At 50.3% G+C, this 19,336-nt stretch overlaps 1 protein-coding gene across 1 annotated transcript in view; it reads right to left on the bottom strand.

Moving 5' to 3' along the window:
• LOC149365692 (putative maltase-glucoamylase 2) overlaps window positions 1-19,336 on the bottom strand; it is a 54,330-nt gene that overhangs the window by 13,831 nt on the left and 21,163 nt on the right. Inside the window, exons 12-17 of the mRNA XM_089541929.1 lie at window positions 14,658-14,787; window positions 13,665-13,806; window positions 12,847-12,980; window positions 9,858-9,892; window positions 9,590-9,706; window positions 6,626-6,774 (exon numbers count right to left, since the gene is read on the bottom strand). Of these exons, the coding sequence (XP_089398055.1) occupies window positions 6,626-6,774; window positions 9,590-9,706; window positions 9,858-9,892; window positions 12,847-12,980; window positions 13,665-13,806; window positions 14,658-14,787 (707 nt within the window). The remainder of the gene's footprint in view (window positions 1-6,625; window positions 6,775-9,589; window positions 9,707-9,857; window positions 9,893-12,846; window positions 12,981-13,664; window positions 13,807-14,657; window positions 14,788-19,336) is intronic.

Raw genomic sequence — 19,336 nt, 5'->3', positions numbered from 1 at the left:
CGCTCGTAGGTAAATCGGTTTTTGAGGAAAGGAAATGTATCTGTCTCTCATATCTCGGAGGACACCTATAAACCTCGCCGGAAGGGAAGGGAGGAGGATGGGAGTGAGCGAAGACACCGTATTCACTAGACGCACCTTTGTTCTTCCCAAACCATCGAGCTGGCATGGCGGAGTGGATAGCATGCTCGTCTCGCAGTCCGGGGTTAGATTCCCGAGCTCGACCAATTTCCTACTTGGTTTTATTTATTTATATGGCCTGACTAGAAAAGTTAATTAGGCTAACTGAGTAATTAAGCAGTCCCACTTACTTGGAGCATCACTATACGATCCCTTCAATTGGTTGCATGGTTACTAGACAAAGTACAATTGGCCCCGTTTGAAATTCGCGCACTGTGACGTCACGACCATTTCGACCAATTGAAAAGCGTGACATTTCTGTCGACAACTGCTGCTTACAACGATGAGACATTAAAGGCTTTCGCCTTAAAATCGTCCTGGCGAGTCGGGCTGCCAGCTGGCAGCCCGAAACCGCCCAGCCAGAGAAAAACGAACGCGTTCCGGGCGGCCACCGGAAGTGCGTGGAGCAGCCAGAGAAAATCGAATGCCTGGCGCCACGCTCGGGCAGCTCGCAAGCAGCCCGCGGACTGCCAGAGGCGGATAATCGAAGAGGACCACTGCCATTTTTTTATCCCCCAAACGAAGCGATTGGTTACTTTTGGGAAATTAATATATATTACATTCCCATGGACACCTTTCTTTGAAAGCTGCACCGCACCCGCCAGTCAGCGGCGATTCCTAAAAATGGAAAATATAATGCACGTTTCAGCGCTCTCAGACAGGTGTGAGGACGACTGTGTACCCCTAACACATATCGCCAGCTCTCGCCTCAAAATCGAAAAACAGGAGACCGTACACCCACTCATTTCGGCCGACCGCCAAACGAAGCCGGACGTTTTCTCTACTACTGTTAAAAGCTATCGTTTTTAGGGGGATAAAATGAAATGGTTCAGCTGAAAGGCCTCCCGTAGGCATTCAAAGCAGATAAGAAGGAAACCCTTGCATCGACTTCAGCGACACGCCCTCAATGAGTGCCATAAAATTCTTAAAATAATTACTGGTAAAAAGCTAAATTTGGTGGCAGCCAATGTAAGCTTTTTTTAAAAAAAACTGAAGGACGCTTAAGCTTCACCTTTAGGTGTGGAACGCGACAGCGTGTTGCAGCGCTGCCAGGGAGTCCACGGAACGCCATCGACCGTTCGGCGCGACGCTTTGCCCGTTGGGATCAGTTTTGAACGCAACGCGTTTTTGATGAAAGGGAATCTGCAGTAATTGTCTGACATCTCGGTGGACAACCTAACCGCACCGTGTGGGAAGGCAGGAAGGTGAGAGAAAGAAGAGAGAAAGAGGTGCCGCAATGAAGGAAATGAAAATTGGGTTTAGGGAAAGGAAATGACGCAGCAACTGTCTCACATATCCCGGTGGACAACCCTACTACTACTACTACTACTACTACTACTACTACTACTACTACTACTACTACTACTACTACTAGTACTACTACTACTACTACCACTACTACTACTACTACTACTACGCACACGCGCATGATAGATTCCCAGTACGGAGTGACAAGACTAGCGCCATGCTTTTCCTTTCCTGACAGCAACACCTTCGCAAACGCGACCCGCCACGGCACCTCTTTCTCTCTTTCTTCTTTGACTGCCACCTTCCTCCCTTCCCTTACGGCGCGGTTTAGGTGTCCACCGAGATATGCGAGACATACTGCGCTATTTCCTTTCCCCAAAAACCAATTTACCAATGCGCTCGTGTGCTGTCCGGGTGGACTACATTGTTCCAGAGCCCTCCACTACACCACCTCTTTATTCCCTCCTACCTTCCTACCGTGACGGCGCGACTGAGGTGTCCCGCGAGAAGGGAGAGAGTTACTGCGACTTTTATTCCCTCAAAACCACTTTTCAATTTTCGCTCATCTACCTAGCCGGAGTACCCGGGTTCGAACCCGACCACGGCGGCCGCGTTTCGATGGAGATGAAACACAAAAGGCGCCCGTGTTCTGTGCGATGTCAGTGCACGTTAAAGATCCCCAGGTGATCGAAATTATTCCGGAGCCCTTCACTAATGCAACTCTTTTTCTCCTTCACTCCCACTTCCCTCCCTTCCCTCACGGCACGGTTGTGGTGTCCACGGAGAAGTGACAGTTCTGCACCTTTCATTTCTTTAAAATCAATTAAAATTTTTCCCTATGGCGTGACTGATGTGGCCAGTGAGAAATGAGGCAGTTACTGCGCTGTTTCCGTTCCTCAAAGACAATTTTTAACGCAGTAGCGATAAGGATCCCCCTCAACGGAGAAGCCGGCGGCACCGCCGAGAAAATTAGGATTGGTTGAAAAAGTAATGACGTCACATATCGAGCGGCGATTTAAAGAGTGATTAAAACATAACAATAAACATGAATATAAGGTCGCAACATGACTCAAACGTCATTATAACTATAAGAATGTAAAGTAAACGCAATACTCTGAAAAGAAAACTTGAGGGGGCACTCAAGGTCCACTTTAAGGGTATGAAGTGATTCCATTAATGGGCCCTTTTAACGTCCTGGGCTCCTGTTGTATCACTTAGCAGACACGGCTACTGTTCTTTCTTTCGAAGACCATATAGAAAGCAGACCTTGTGCGTCTTGTCCGACAAATTGGGGGACACTTAAGCTCCACCTCAAGGGCCTCAAGGCGGAACTGAAGTGTCCCCCAATTTTCTTCCATTCGCTGCGCGGTTGAGGTGTCCGCCGAGGTAAGGCGATTGATTGATTACAATTTCGTTACTATCCTTAAGAGAACAATGCGAGGAGCAGTACAATGCAAGGAGAAAGAGGAGACTGAGGCATGCCCAGGAACCCACGTGAGGTTTACCCTGTTGGGTCTGGGGCATCCCACCGCTGCCACCACTGTTGGGACTGGGAGTCCGAGCCAGGAAACGGTCGAGGCGACGGTGAGTAAAAGGACGTTTATGTACAGTATGTACAAGGGCTTTTACATGATACAAGGGACAAGAGCACCACGGTGCTAGCACAAAGACGAAGGGCGGCCCCGGCGGCGAGCGGAGCTCCGGCGTGGTGGCTCTTCTGCTGCCCGTCTGCTGCTCGGGTTCAGCGCGGCTCCGCGTTTAAAGCCGCTGGTAACGGTTACGGCAGCCAGCCGTTCAAATCCTCCAATCACTGGCCACCGTTCAAATTAGACCAATGGTCGAGAGCCGGCGAGCGTCGGAGGAGTTCGCACCGACGGAGAGGAGGGGAGGAGGAAGGGTCCGTGTCGGCGCCGCAGTGTCGGGATGAGTCACGCTGCACGTCGCGACTTGTCCGAGAGTCTGGGCCTGCTTTGAGCGCCGGGGGGCGCGCAGCGCTTGTTTTCAGAGAAGCTAGCCAGCGAAATGGGAGCTCCGGCACTACAACCCCTTGGTTAAGCGTGTGTCATTAGAGATTATAGTGTCACGTTGTAGTGACGGCAGTCCAGCGGTCAGGAAGACACCAGAAAGACTTGCAAAGGAAGCTCTTTATTTGGGTTGACTTGCGCCCGCAAAACAACTGAATCACTCGGTAGCGGCGTAAGTAACAAGCGTGCTCGTCAATCGTCGAACTACGAATGTCCGCCGCTCGCGGCATCGCTCAATTTAAAGCCGGCAAGGAAACTTCCAGATAACAGGTCAAGATCATCTACGGTAATCTGGAAAAACCTAGATGCAGCCTTTCATGGCTGCGATCAATCGAGATTAGTCTGGTCGCTTCTCGCGTCACGAACAAAAGTGATAACAACCCTTTCCTGCAGCCTTGAGCGTGAACGAACAATCACTACAATGATACGTGGCATTACCCCCCTTCCAAAGAAGCATCGTCTCGATGCTTTAAAGTGAAATTAAACACGGAGAATGCTTCGAGAACTTAGAGTCCTTTAGCATTCCTAATAAGGTGTAAGGGCAGCGGAAAAGGTTCAAGTCTCGCCGTGTCGTCGTCGTCGCCGGTGTTGTCGTAGTTTTTGTCGTCGTATTTGCCGTCGTATTTATCGTCGTAGTAGTCGTCGTCGTCGTCGTAGGGATCGTGGTCGTCGTAGGGATCGTCGTCGTCGTAGGGATCGTGGTCGTCGTAGGGATCGTCGTCGTCGTAGGGATCGTCGTTGTCGTAGGGATCGTCGTTGTCGTAGGGGTCGTCGTTGTCGTAGGGGTCGTCGTCGTCGTAGGGGTCGTCGTCGTCGTCGTCGTAGGGGTCGTCGTCGTCGTCGTCGTAGGGGGCATGGTCTTGTTTTCGTCGATGGAGGATCGTAGTTCTTGCGCTCAGAAGCAACCTCACCTCCAGAGGCTGCTTTATTCAGTTTAACCTTCGGGGGCTGGGGAAGCGTCCACGCACTGCGTAGCCTCGGCTAGGAGATACTTAGCGCGGTGACGATGGCGACGGAGAACGCGATAGGCGGCTCGGCGATGAGTATCCTTCCCGACGCAAAAAAAATCCTCGATTTCGGCTGGTCGCTGGCCGGGTCGGGGTCGTGGGGCGTCGTAAGGGAACCCTCGGATGGCCATTCTCCTGTATGGGCAGTACCGGAGAATGTGACCGGCTTCTCCCCAGTGGAAGCATTGTGGGCGGCGCTGGTCGGGTGTTCTCCACTCGACGCATTTCCTCGGCCGTGTACGACGCTCGTAGGACGGGCGAGTTGGAGCGAGAGGGCGGCGCTCCAGCGCAGCTGGCTAAGAGCGATAGGGGCTTGGGTCCCGTGGTCGAGGTACAGGACGGCGCACTGCTGCGGCGTAAGTCATGGCTGGAGGCTCCAGAGGCTGCGTGGTAGACTGGAGTCAGGTCTTCCGGCGAATAACTCAAGGGCTGGCGTCACGACTTGCAGGGGGTTTCCGGAACATGGAAGGCTACCCAGCAGCTCCACCAGATGTCACGTTGTAGTGACGGCAGTCCAGCGGTCAGGAAGACACCAGAAAGACTTGCAAACGAAGGTTTTTATTTGGGCTGACTTGCGCCCGCAAAACAACTGAATCACTCGGTAGCGGCGTAAGTAACAAGCGTGCTCGTCAATCGTCGAACTACGAATGTCCGCCGCTCGCGGCATCGCTCAATTTAAAGCCGGCAAGGAAACTTCCAGATAACAGGTCAAGATCATCTACGGTAATCTGGAAAAACCTAGATGCAGCCTTTCATGGCTGCGATCAATCGAGATTAGTCTGGTCGCTTCTCGCGTCACGAACAAAAGTGATAACAACCCTTTCCTGCAGCCTTGAGCGTGAACGAACAATCACTACAATGATACGTGGCATTAGATAGCGTTATGGATCCCTCCTGCGCAAGTTGTCCTTCTCTGTCGCCTAGGTTATGTCACATGCCCATATATGCGGAATTGTTCATTCTCTACTTTACGGTCATATATCACGTGGCGCCGTCATACTGGTGCAGTGGTGCAGCGGTTAAGCGATGCGCCACTGCTCCGTCAAGTGACAGGTTCAAACAAAGCCATCGGTGGGGCTCGCAACTAATCATTCATTTAACTGCCACCTGCTACGATGGGCAAGTTGAGATGACGGCACAAGTGGCTGGTGGGCCACCTGCTTTGTCCATCACAACGCCGCCGATGACAACACCGACGACGCGAATTTTCAGGAGTTTAAAAATTGGGGTGATATGGGAATCAAACCCGTGCCCCTTGGATCCTGAGTCATTCACGGTACCCCTAGTCAACCGAGGCACGTTCGCCCCACTTGGTTAAAGGCAGACCTTGTGTCAGTGTCTGCGAAGTGATATGCAAAGAGGGTCCCAGGTCGCTGAAGGGACCCATTAACGCTATCGTGTCATACCTTTAAGGCGGAGCTTATGTGCCCCCAATATTCTTATCTTCGCTGCGCGGTTGAGGTGTCCGCCCAGGTGAAACAGTTGATTGATTGAATGACGGACTGACTGATTGAGTGATTGATTGATTGATTGATTGATTGATTGATTGATTGATTGATTGATTGATTGATTGATTGATTGATTGATTAGGATTTTGTTACTAGCGATGAAAGTGGGGCGAAAGTGGGGGTGAATCAGACGGCCGGGAGCCCTTGGACACCGGTGGCCTCCATGGCAGTGCCAGAGCTGAACATCAGTAGCTCCCACTGCTCCACTGTGTGGGCCTTACAGCGTGGGGTTAACAGTCGCGGACATCACAGAATGTGGGTTGGTCTTGCGGGCCCGTTGCAATGCTTACACGCATTGGAGTAGCGTCGTTATAGAAGTTTCAACTCGTGTTTCATGCCGAAATAATAATGGCTTTGTTTCCTCCTGTTCCCAGGGGCGTGATTGACGTGTCCACCTAGAATGAGACATTTACTGCCCTCTCCTTACCTCAAGAACCAATTCGTTTTACTCTATTTTTTTTTTGGCCGCGACTAATTGTCATGTGACCAATTACACCCTTTACGCATGACCCTTTCCTCTAACAGCTGGCGCCAAAACTCGTGTCACAGCACGTGGACGCCCCCTCGTTTTTGGACACCGGATGCATCGCTACGTTCCACCGCTGTCGCTGCTAAACGCGTTGAAATCATCAGGGTGTGCATGCAAACAGGCCGCGCTTACTCGAAGAAGAGCGGTCTGACGACCGGCGTGCCCTTGATGTGCGCTTCGTAGAACAGCGTGTACAGGTAGGGCAGCAGCCGGTAGCGTACCTGCAGGGCCTTCCTCATCACGTTCTGTGCCGCTTCGCTGAAAGTGGCCGGGTCCTGGTCCTGGGCACAACGGAGGACGTAGGGTCGGACCCGCAACGTGCAATATACGAAGCTCAACCGCAGTAGTTGATTTCAGAAAACATAAACTTGATTGTGCAAATTGTGAAAAGTGGCACAAAAAAGAATCAAATAGAGAGATCAACTTGGAAGGACAAACGCCGGAAATGCCTGCCTGTTATCACTCAAAATGGAAAGGAGCGAAAAGGGAATAATCTGTCACATTTGGCAGCGAGGTGCTGGAAGTGGTAAGGGAATACGTCTACTTAGGGCACGTACATGACTGACCACTGAGCGTGATCATGAGGGAGATTTCAAATAAGTACACGAATAAGAATGGGGTGGAGCGCATATTGCAGGTTCTCTCATATCATTATTGTCAGTTTACCAACATCCCTCAAGAGAAAAGTCTACAACAGCTATATCCTACCGGCACTGACCTAAGGGGCGGAAACGTGGAGGCTAACGAAAAGGGTTCAGTTTAAGTTAAGGACAATGCAGCGAGCTATGGAAAAATAATAGATGTAACGTTAACTGACCGGAAGCGGGCAGAGTGGGTGAGAGAACAAATGCGAGTTAATGACATCCTAGTCGAAATCAAGAAGAAGAAATGGGCTTGGCAGGGCACGTAATGCGAAGGCAAGATAACCGCTGATCCTTAGAAGTAACGGAGTGGATTCCAAGTGAAGGCAAGCGTAGCAGGGAGCGGCATAAAGTTAAATGGGCGGATGAAGTTAAGAAGTTTGCGGGGATACGGTGGCCGCAGTTGGCAAAGGAAAGGGTTGATCGGAGAGATATGGGAGAGGCCTTTGCCCTGCAGTGGGCGTAGTCAGGCTGATGATGGTGATGGTGAAACTCTCTAGCGCACTGCATTTTATAAACGGGAGTGTGCTAGAGAACAACCTGCACCCGTTTTACTCCCATATATCGGTGTTTTGGCACATTTGCCATTTATTCCATTGCAACTATGGTCGGGTATGGGTATAAAAAATGGCTTATGGCGCGTTCTAATCGGCACTCCGGAGCAGATTGCTCCGCGAAACCGAACAGCGTGTTTCAATGGGCGATTTGGATTCAGATCCTGAGTTCCGATCGGAACGCGGGGGTATGGTCCCTGCACTCTAAATATGAGAGTAAAAAGGGAGTAAGCGTTCCTTAGCGCACTCCCTTTAAAGGGACGGGGTACGCTCCCAAGCCTTGGGGTAGATTGGCATCCCTAAAAATACGGAATAATTACTGTTGGCAACGGAAACAAATTCCTGTTCAAAACTTGCGAAATTCTAGTAGTTCAGAAGATTTTAAAAGGTTTTTCCATGTTATCTATTTTAGAACCTCAGAACCTCCGGTGTCGCATTTAAAATGGTGCGGTCAAATCAAGATTTTGCCCTCACTGCTCACGCCAGTGCCTTCACCATAAGGTCTTTATCCTAAGGGCCTTGGACATAAATACCTCCACCTTAAAGGCCTTTGTCATTGTCATTAATCACTCCATCCCAAACCAGCATAGCCATTGCCAAACATTCATAGTCGTTTATTAAGGCGAAAGCTTTTGATGCCTCATCGTGGCCGACCGAAGGTTGTCGACAGAAGGTTGTCAGCAGAGGTTTCGCGCTTTTTCTAGTCAGGCCAGAAAAAAAATCTTTGTGCACGATGGGATTCCACCATCCTTCCGTTCCGCAACCGAGCGTGCTAATTGTCGTGTTCGTCGACCTTTGCGACTCAAGGCCGCTCCAGCAGCCCTTGCCTCCTCCGCGCATACCCGCCGCCCGCTTCCAAGAAACAAGAGCGGGCCGGCCGCTCCCACAAAAGCAAGCAGGAGTCTGTCTCCCCCGACGACGTCTGATCCCCACAACGGCCCGTCCTTTGTTTCTATCCTAAAGAAGAACGGGGTGACGCACATTACGAGTGCGCCCTATCATCCAGCCACTAATGGGCAAGCCGAAAGAATGGTTTTCGAGACGAAGCAGGCTTTGGCCAAGGACCAGTCTGGAACATTCGCGTGCAGACTGGCTCGATTTCTGCTCAAGCAGCACACGACGATTTCAGCGACGACGGGCAGAACGCCACGAGCTCACAACCGCACTCACACGCATTCAGCCACGACCTGCTGAGAAAGCGACCTCTGACCACAGCGTGACTAAGTCGCCGAGAAGAGTGCACGTAGGACACCCAGTCTCCACCCAGCAACTGCCTTGAGAGGTTCCTCGCATGCGGGGCTCCCACGCCCCGAACCAACACAACCATTAACACTAATGGCTACGCTACTTCCTGCCAACGCATATGTAGTTCTCCTTGTCTAGGACGCCAGAGAGTGTTTGCAGAAAGGCGTCGAATCAGACGGATGCCTCCCAAACGCCCTCCAGTGTCTCCATCATTTAAGATTCGCAAACAATTGTGTACTTAATTAACATCTTAACCACACATCAGTGACACAAGCAGCAACACCGCGCTAAAGGCTTCCGCCTCACCGGACTTTAGGTCAACAAAGTGCCCCCCTGAATTTTTTCCCGCAATTTTCCACGTCACGCGACTAATTTCAGAGGCTTTACCGCACACCGGCATTTTCAGTGCTCTTGCAATAAAATTCCCGCGGTAGTTTTTAATGTTCAGAGCCATACTGCATGTATATCGGTGGCCGCGCAAACAAAAGCCTAGATTTTTTGGGATTGACGCACAAAGTGATGACGATGATGATGACACCCACGTAAGCAAGCGCTACTTGCGGAGGCTGGTGAATAGGGCTCCACTCGAAAGGAGCAGTGTTAAAGGCTGAAAATCGGCGACAACGAATAGATGGATGCCTGTCGGCGGCGCTTACAGCTGCCCTGATGTCGTTGTGGGACCTGCTGAACGGGTAGAAGGCTCCCAGCTGCATCCATCGGACGCAGAGTTCCTCGGTGACGTTGCCGTAGAAGCCGCAGATGTCAGCCCCCACCTGGAACGCGGTGGAAGGAGATATCGTGCCTCTTGTCCAGGCCTGCTCCTACTCTCCTCCACCCAAGAGGCTACGCCGCTGTGCGCATGCGCGCTCTCTGTAGACGCGCGTCGACGTCATTAGTTTATCGCCTCGGGCTGGTTGCACTTACGTACGGGATGCCGAACATGTTGAACTCCAGCATGCCTGCGAAGAAGCGTTGGGAAAGAGGGAATGCTGGGAGGAAATATCCTTGGGCTTCGACAATAGCAAGTATATAGGACGTGAACTGTGTTTCTTCTAAAAATAAAAGGAAACAAGGGCCATAGTTCGTTTTAAGCTGGTGAATTTAGCGATTTAGTTCCCTGAGCGCCGAAACTGTAGTAATTAAACACTTTTGGAATAGCGATTACAAGATATGGCATATCTCATCCCGCGCTGCCTAAGACCCAAAGAACCGCACCTGATCACCAAGGTTGTAAAAAGATATCGAGAAAGAACACGCCAATATTATATTATAGTCCATGCAGGCACCCGTGTGCCGTGCGATGCCAGTGCACGTTAAAGGTCCCCAGGTGGTCGGAATTATTCCGAAACCCTCCACTACGGCATCTTTTTCTTTATTCTTTCACTCACCACACTACCTACCCCCACGGCGCGGTTGAGGTGTCCACCTAGAAGTGACACAGCAGCTGCGCCATTTCCTTACTTCAGAACCAATAATTTGTTTTTATCCCTGCAGCCCATGAAACCGTCCCCACCCTTGTGCTCGCGCCATTCCGGAGCCCTCCACTACGTACCTCTTTCTTCCTTTATTACCTCTCTCCCTCCTGTATCCCTTCCCTTACGGCGCGGTTCAAGTATCCACCGAGATGTGAGACAGTGCGTCACTTCCTTTCCTCAAAAAAAAACAAAAATTTTCTACCTAGTTGCCAGTTGGTGCCATACCCAACACCATAAAGTCGATGTGGAGTACGACACCCTGTTTGAAGTCAGCGATTCAAAAGATTGTGAGCGAGCTCCAGATCGAGAAAATCACATCTGCGGATGCCAGTGCAGCGCAGACCAGTGCAATGTTCACAATGATGGACCGCGCCGTTTTTTTTCTTTTGCGAAGTTTTCTTGCAGTGATTTCATTAAATGATGTTGTCAGTTCTCCTTCATGCCAAAAACTTTTGCACAAGGTAGTTTACTTGCTATTCGCGGGCATCACGCAGCTCAAATGTTCGCTTCTCGCATCACCACAAGTACGTCTGTCGTGCAGTAAGGAATACTGCTGTTTTGCTGCATTCAGTAACCCTGTAACCAATGCGTTTGGCCGCCGCGGTGGCTCAGTGGTAATGGTGCTCGGCTGCTGACCCGAAAGACGCGGGTTCGATCCCGGCCGCGGTGGTCGAATTTCTTTGGAGGAGAAATTCTAGAGGCCCGTGTACTGTGCGATGTCAGTGCACGTAAAAGAACCCCACGTGGTCGACATTTCCGGAGCCCTCCACTACGGCGTCTCTCATAGCCTTAGTCGCTTTGGGACGTTAAACCTCCGTAAACCAAACCATAAACCAAACCATCTTTAGCCCCATGGAAAGGAAGATGTCACTCAGTTCATGTGATACGCAGATATTGAGTACAGAGCTTTGAGAAAGCTGCTGCGCACACCGCACCTCGCACCTTCTTTTTCATGCCCAAGAAGCCTATGAGAAATCTGTGAAAATAAAACACTGAGTGCACGCAATAACTTATGGACAGCAATAAATTTCGTTCAGCGTGCGTAAGGTGTAAATCATATCATATGACGCCAGTTGGATTGTGCAGGCAGTGCAGCGTTCTGCAGTTCTGGGCGACGTTTTGCACAGGCGTTTTGCACGTTTTATACAGTACGGTCCTCTGTTAAAGGGAACATGCAATCATCCGTCCTTCGCGAAGCGCTGCCGCCCATAGGCGCTGAGATTGGGTGGTACCAATCGCACGCGCGGAATGAACAGCCGGGCGTGCTTACCGCGCATGCGTATTCGCTGAATCTAACGGCAGCGCTTCGCAAAGCGCGGCGGACACGCTATCGCGTGTTCCCTTTAACAGTGGACCGTACTGTACATGCTTAGTCACTATGATGCTTGCTCGCTATAAGCGTGCACTATAAGTGCACGTGGCGACCCTTCCGGGCCCGTATCTCAACTTTGCGTCCCTTTCGGTGTTTCTTTTTTGCGGGGTTAATGAATACAAGGGATGACCTATAAAACTTCTTGCTATTCGCTTCTTGTGTAATGTATGCGTTGGCAAATTTTGCGGACGAAGTTCACAGAGGTTCACCACGTTGCGAAGCAAGCGCATGTCCACGGGCGACTGAAAACTCGCGACTCGAACCAGGGCCGCCGCACGGGGGCTTTCGACAGCCGCAGTCGACGCCGAAAAACCTCCTTCGCCATATCGTACGCCTAGTTGTAGTGGCGCGCCACATCTGACTATCCATATAATGAGCTGGTTCATGCTGCCAGACTCTGCACACGTTCATGGCGCTGGACGATCGCACGACTAAGGCTGTGATATAGAATAGCGTATGCACGTTTGCCTAAGACTCCTAAACGCAGACATTTCTGCGGCTCGTAACGCCGTATGTTATATAAGCACTTTTAGTTGAGCGTACACAGACTCAACGATAACATCAGTCATAGTGGGGCCATCTCGTTTTCATAAAGTGAACTATTTTAACTAATCGATGTTTCTCGTAGGCTTAAGCTAGTGTTCTTGTATATGCTCCTTGCGGGAGTATATACAGGAACACTAGCCTAAGCAGGCCTAGGAGCTGCTGAAGCGTCAACAAAATAAAAAAGGGCAAACTTATAGTCCATCAATTTTTTAATGTAGGCAAGATAAGATAAACTGAAAGGGTCGTGAATCATTTATAGCCAGTTGACGTGCCGAAAGACGCAGTAACACCGACATAGCGCTTCAGAGCGCACCTTCGTATGTTGGCTATTTATTTCCATGAGGTCCGCAGCATAGCATCCGCTACAGCAGCGTACGTTATCTTAGACACTTTTCGCTGCATCCGAGCCGCCACACCGGTTTCCGACGTTTCGGCCAATCAGCTGTCGCCGGAAGGGTTGTTTTAGAAAGGGACGCAAGTAGGCATACGGGCGATGTTTTCATGCGAGACGGTGACGTACCGACGATGGAGCGATGGAGTTGCCTCCAAGTGCTCTGGTTGTCGCCCAGCCAGTGTCCGCCGTACCGGCCGCTGGAGGGGTACGTCGACCGGCTGATGATCAGCTGCCGCTCAGCAAGGATCTCCTGGAGTGCGCTGGGCACGCAAACGAGCACAAGGCGCTGTCGTGTTGTTATTTCAGCTGTCAGCAACAGAGTGCGCTGTTTAAAAATAGATAAGTTAACCCCAGATTCTGACCATATACATCGCGTACAGTCATAGACTAAAATTTGTGGGATGCGGATTCGTGGTCAATAACTTTATATCTGCGTGATGAGGCAAAGAAGATCAATGAAATGTATACAAACATCAAAATACATGACTGCGCCATCGAATGCAGTGAGGATGCACAAAAATGCTTTGCTTTTTGCGAATTAGAATCCTGGTAACGTCAGTCCATGACAGTACACGCTTGATAAAAATTTCTCAGGGCATGGCGTTAGATGCTGGATCGTGTAGCTGAGGTCCATAGCCCTGACATTTCAAAGCTCTGACGAGACCAAGGCTCTCCTCTCCTCAACCGATGCAGAGCTCTGGGGATACTGTATGAGCCACAGTACGAGGCCCACAAGGAAGCTGTGTACCGGGACGGTACGAAAACGTATAATAGGTCTGTTTCGAATGCCGTACAGCGGGCCGGGGCTGACACAAAAAGGAACAGTTGGAGGTCACTAGGAGATGAATAATTCACACAATAGACTTAATCAAGATGATAATGACGATGATATTGGCGGTGGTTAATTGGAAGGATTGGTTCGTATTGTGTAGCATCATAGTTACCCGTGCGTGGCTCGCGTCTGGCTCCAGCCGTACAGGTTGTGCACGTCGTAGTGCCAGTATCTTTCCGTGTCCCCGAAGCGACCCGTCATACACAGAGTACGGTCGCTGAGCCGAGCCTCAGGGCCGTACTGGGTTGCCGCTCCTGCAACGTGTGAATATAGAATAAACACCTCCATTTACACCTTCGACGGTGTAGATCGTGGTTGCAGCTGTTAGCCTTCCTCATCTTAAAATGATGTTAGAGCGACAGGTGGATCGGGTACGTTTCGCGAAGCTTGCATCGTCGTCCTCATCATTGCAGTAATATTACTGTGGTTGTCGTAACGAACACTGAGTGATGTCACCGCTCTCGAAACACGTAATCACTTTCTAACCAATGAAAATAATGCATTACTGCGCCTCCAGACCCCTGATGTACCATCTGGGGTCCTGTGACACAGGTACCTGGACTATTGGGATTGGAGTGCGGTCACGTGGATGGCCTAGTGAGCGCAGCCTTGGGGGCTTAAGGAGGCTAGTTCCCTGCCATCACTTCTCTGCAGCACGTGATCACTCTCTGACCAATGAAAAGAAAGCACTATCGTATTCGCCTCCTCGACCGTTAAAATGTACAATCTGTGGTAACTGTGACACAGATCTCTGGTCTGCGACACAGCCGAGCCCAAGCATTCGCCGCCGTACGGCACTGCGAGTTCCGTAGGCGAGCACCTGTGGTTGAAATACCACAGCTCTTGCGCGCTGATTTCACGGTCCCGAGATGCATAATCATCGGTCAGGTTTTTAAGGCCTGAGTCTTTATAAGGGGCCCACTTCGAGCCGTCGCTCGAAGTGGGCCCAATTCACCAATCGAAGCGGCCACAAACGTTGCTGATGGCTGGGTTACATTCTTCGGTCTAGTGGTCACCGCTATTCAGAAACACGGTGTACACCCAGATACTTGCGGTTCGCTGGCAGCGAATTCGTGGTTACAGTCTCATCGGCACGCTCACTTACTGGTTGGGTAGGGCGGGTCATCGTAGATGGTCGCATGGCAGAACATCTTCCAGTCATTGAAGCATTTCTTCCGTACATCGGGACTCAGGGCTCCCCGGTTCTTGCTGAACTCTGCTGGCTCGTTCATGTCCTGCGATGAACGATGCACAAGGCAAATCAGCTGGGCGCACTCACGTGGCATATCTGAGAATTTCTGTGGCGTAACTAACTGTGCACGCGGTGAAAAAAAACCACAGGGACATCTGACTACATTATGCGTTAGCAATGCAATAGCACGGGATGCTCTTGATGCCTTCAGTTCGAGTTTTGGGTCATTCTCTTCCCCGAAGGTGCATAGAGGTGGCGACAGCTACGCAATTAAAGATACATGAAAAGCTTTTGTTGTCACTGCCGATCAAGTGACATCACTCCCGGTCCTGGGATTTATGTAACCGACGACGCATTTCCTTCCTGACGAGGCTTGTAATGATATCGTATTAAAATGTATCATGGTAATAGTATTGATGATTGAATGGTACGGTATGGTATGGTATGGTATGGTATGGTATGGTATGGTATGGTGTGGTACGGTACGGTATAGTATGGAATGGTATGGTATGGTATGATATGGTATGGTATGGTATGGTATGGTATCGTATGGTATGGTGTAACGTTCCCAAGATGTACATGTAGGGCTAAGGATTTATTTCATCCACATGTGGTTTTAGTGCACTAGCACTAAACGGGTCACTAGCGAAAAAGCCGTGACTTGTCATGTTTAAGCCTCGGTGTAACTCGAGTAAGCTCTCAGGATCGTAGCGTCAGCTACAGCCAATGGGAAGAAGCTCGGGTAAGTTCGGAGGAGCGTGCTCGTCAGCTGTAGCCAATGGGAGGAGGGCGTCGAGCCAGCTGTAGCCAATGGGAGGAGAGCGTCGCGCCAGCTGCAGCTAGGCGGGGAGAGGGTGTGAAAACGAAGAGCGAGAAATGCTGTTGCATGCACATGCAAATGCCGGCAAGGAGGGGCGACTGATGAAGCCACCGGAGGACGTGCAGTGCAGCGAACGGTAAATCATGGATGAAGCGGGTCCTTCGACATATTACGAAGACAAACGACGTGCACGATGAGCTGAACAGCAACGCAAAAGAAGAGAGCGCCAACGTAAGCAAACCAATCCAATGTATATAGCGAGACGGCAAGCCGAAGCAGAGCGGCGAAGAAAATATAACTACAGTGCCTAGAATATACTAGTATAACCTTGCTAAATGGAATAAGGAAACAGATGAAGAGACGAATGGTCGGTCGGTCGGTCGGTCGGTCGGTCGCTGTGGCTTAGCTTGGTTAAGCCTGGTAATTGCGAAAGCAATATCCGTACCTACGCCATGGTACAGCTGGTAGTGTAGCTGGCGGTGGTGCTTGTGGTTAGACTTGTGGTGATGCATCGGTTATACAATCCAATCCAATCCATTACAATGCAATCCAATCCAATTCAATCCACTCCAATCCATTCCAATTCAATCTAATCCAATTCAATCCAATCCACTACTATCCAATCCAATTCAATCTAATCTAATCCAATACCAATCCAATCTAACCCAATCTAATCCAATCTAATGCAATCAAGGTCAAATGGAGGTCAATGGTGGTCACCGCCGCGGCACGGCGCAAAGGCGTGAAAGTGCAAGTAGCATTGCTTTCGCAATAAAACAGATAAGCGACCGCGGCGGCCGCGTTTCGATGGAGGCGAAACGCAAGAGATGCCCGTGTACTGTGCGATGTCAGTGCACGTTAAAGATCCCCAGGTGGTTGAAATTATTCCGGAGACCTCCACTACGGCACCTCTTTCTCTCTTTCTTCTTCGTGACTCCCCGATCCGAGGCCACCTAAGCCCGGTTTAAAGAACCCATTCAGCGAGCTGACGCAGGCCTACAGAGCCTCACGCCAGCTCTACCCCTTACCCCACTCCTCCCTAGATAACAAACAAGCAACACTGTGGCGCAGACTACGGACACACTCTCTCCCCTCACCCCTTACCCTAGCGCACTATCAACTATCCTTCCCCACTCCGGCATGCGCCCTATGCCCAGAACCCTTCGCTTCTTCCCTCCACATCCTTTCCCTCTGCCCGGCGGACCCTCCCCCGCGGGACCTAGAGAACCTTAAGACCTGGGAGGACTGGGAGACCCTGCTGCGCTCGGAGGACCCGGCCGTGCAGACCATCGCCACCGGCCGGGCTGCCAGTGTTATGGACCTTAGGAACATAAACACTTGCGTGCAGTGGGGTCGCGCGGGGACCCTGGGGAGTGCCCCGAATTCCTTTTCAAATAAAGTTTTTCTCTCTCTCTCTCTTTCTTCTTTCTCTCCCACCTTTCTCCCTTCCCTTACGGCGCGGTTCAGGTGTCCGGCGATATATGTGAGACAGATACTGCGCCATTTCCTTTCCTCAAAAACTAATTTACCAATTTATTTTACGGCCGTAGCATCCCGAAGGACAGGTTTGGTTTGGGTTATGGGGTTTAACGTCCCAAAGCGACTAAGGCTATGAGAGACGCCGTAGTGGAGGGCTCCGGGAATTTAGACCACCTGGGGTTCCTTAACGTGCACTGACATCGCACAGTACACGGGCCTCTAGAATTTCTCCTCCAAAGAAATTGAACTGCCGCGGCCGGGATCGAATGGACAGGCGAATGATGAAGGCGAATGGGTGGTGGCGACAGAGAGAAGGATGAAAAGGAAAGTGCGCGGGCCTGCCGATTGGCTCAAGCCGAGCCACCACCGCCGCCACGTGCAGATAGAAGAGTGTTGAAAGATAAGAGGAAACACATCCTCTTCCTCTGCCCGGCGGACCTTCCCCCGCGGGGCCTGGATCACCTCACCACTTGGGAGGCATGGGAGACCCTGCCGCGCTCCGCGGACCCGGCCAAACAAGCCATCGCAACCAGCCGGGCTGCCGACGTCATGGTCCGCAGGAACATGAACGTTTGATCGTAGTGGGGCCGTGCGGGGGCCCGGGGGTCTGTGAGCCCCAAACTCCTCTGCTTAAAATAAAGTTTTATGAGAAGATCAGAAAAATTCAGAAGAAACGCGCGTCGCAACCGGCTAATGACGAAGTCTACTGAGGAACGTGCAGTCGATAGGCCTGTATGCAAGTGCCGACAAAAACTGCCTAACAGAGGGAACGGCGACTCGAATCGCAAGAGCAGCTCAGGCCGCTTATCGCAAGAGAAAGCCGAGGAACGACTGCAAAAACATTTAAGTCAAACTCGGATTTCCAAGGTTATAAAAAACTAAAGAAAGTTAAACAAAGCTAAACAATGACAAGCGTGTGCGAGCGCGCCTAACTCGCATTTACGTTAACCAGGTAAGACGGGGGAAATTGTTTTTAAGCAAGCGCTCACATTGAAAAGGACATGGGTGTTTGCAGTTATTGGTTTAGTGGTTGATTTGCGAGGGAGAACGAGAAAACTTTATTACAACAGGAATTCGGGGCACGCCCCAGGGTCCCCGCACGACCCCACTGCACTCAAGTGTTTGACTCTGCCTGCTTTTGCCTCATGTCATCTAACTTATGTGTGATGTATGGTTTGGTTTGGTTTATTCGGGTTTAACGTCCCAAAGCGACTGAGGCTATGAGAGATGCCGTAGTGAAGGGCTCCGGAAATTTCGACCACCTGGGGTTCTTTAACGTGCACTGACATCGCACAGTACACAGGCGACTTTTAGAGTAGGCGGTCCTATATACAATATGCCTTTCTTGAATTATTGTCGCCGAAGAATTTCTCTCGATTATACGGACAGGGATTGGGTCGCATCCTCCCTGTCCGTGATGATGAATACAGAAGCGCCTACATTTTTGAACAAATTTTATTTTTGCAGTCCCTTCGTGGTTTGTGTGATGTATGAAGTATACAAACCACGAAGGGACTGCAAAATAAAATTTGTTCAAAAATGTAGGCGCTTCAGTATTCATCATCACGGACAGGGAGGATGCGACCCAATCCCTGTCCGTATAATCGAGAGAAATTCTTCGGCGACAATAATTCAAGAAAGGCATATTGTATATAGGACGGCCTACTCTAAAAGTCGCCTTAAAATCCGCCGCCCTAGATATAGTACGTGATCTCAGTCATTTTTTTTTATGAGTGCTAGAGAAACGGTCGGCAGTGAGCGATGCAAAGTGTGCGAGACTAAAATTTATTCAACTGATTTATTTATTTATTTATTTATTGAATACTGCGGACATGCTGTATGTCCAAGCAGGAGAGGGAAATACATACAGGAGGGAAAAGCAAAACAGGTGCGATAGTAACGAACGATATAAATACAACAAAACAAGCAACGCAAAAGTGCAATTGAGAACGCGGTTACAGCACAGCTACTAAACCAGCAGTGAAAATCAAGAATGATTACAAAACAACGGAGAGTTCTCCGGTAGAGCATTTCATTGAGAAACTGTTCTCGGAAAAAAAAGAAAACTTGTAGGCATCTGTGGGTGCAAAAATAGGTTTCAGGCTAAGGGCATGCTTATGGCGCGAGGCTCGTGTGGAATCATTAACGATGTAATTTTCAGGTCGGATACCAAGTCGATACCAAGTCGCCTGTGTACTGTGCGATGTCAGTGCACGTTAAAGTTTTTTTATTTGACGTTTTTTCCACTGTGCTGTTCATTTATTTTTTCTCACTGTTCACTTTCCTCTAGCGT

This window comes from Amblyomma mixtum, chromosome 1, assembly GCF_055824585.1.
Source record: "Amblyomma mixtum isolate Tamu chromosome 1, ASM5582458v1, whole genome shotgun sequence".
Lineage (NCBI taxonomy): Eukaryota > Metazoa > Arthropoda > Arachnida > Ixodida > Ixodidae > Amblyomma > Amblyomma mixtum.
The sequence above is the reverse complement of the archived record's forward strand: the minus strand, read 5'-3'. Positions and strand labels throughout refer to the sequence as shown.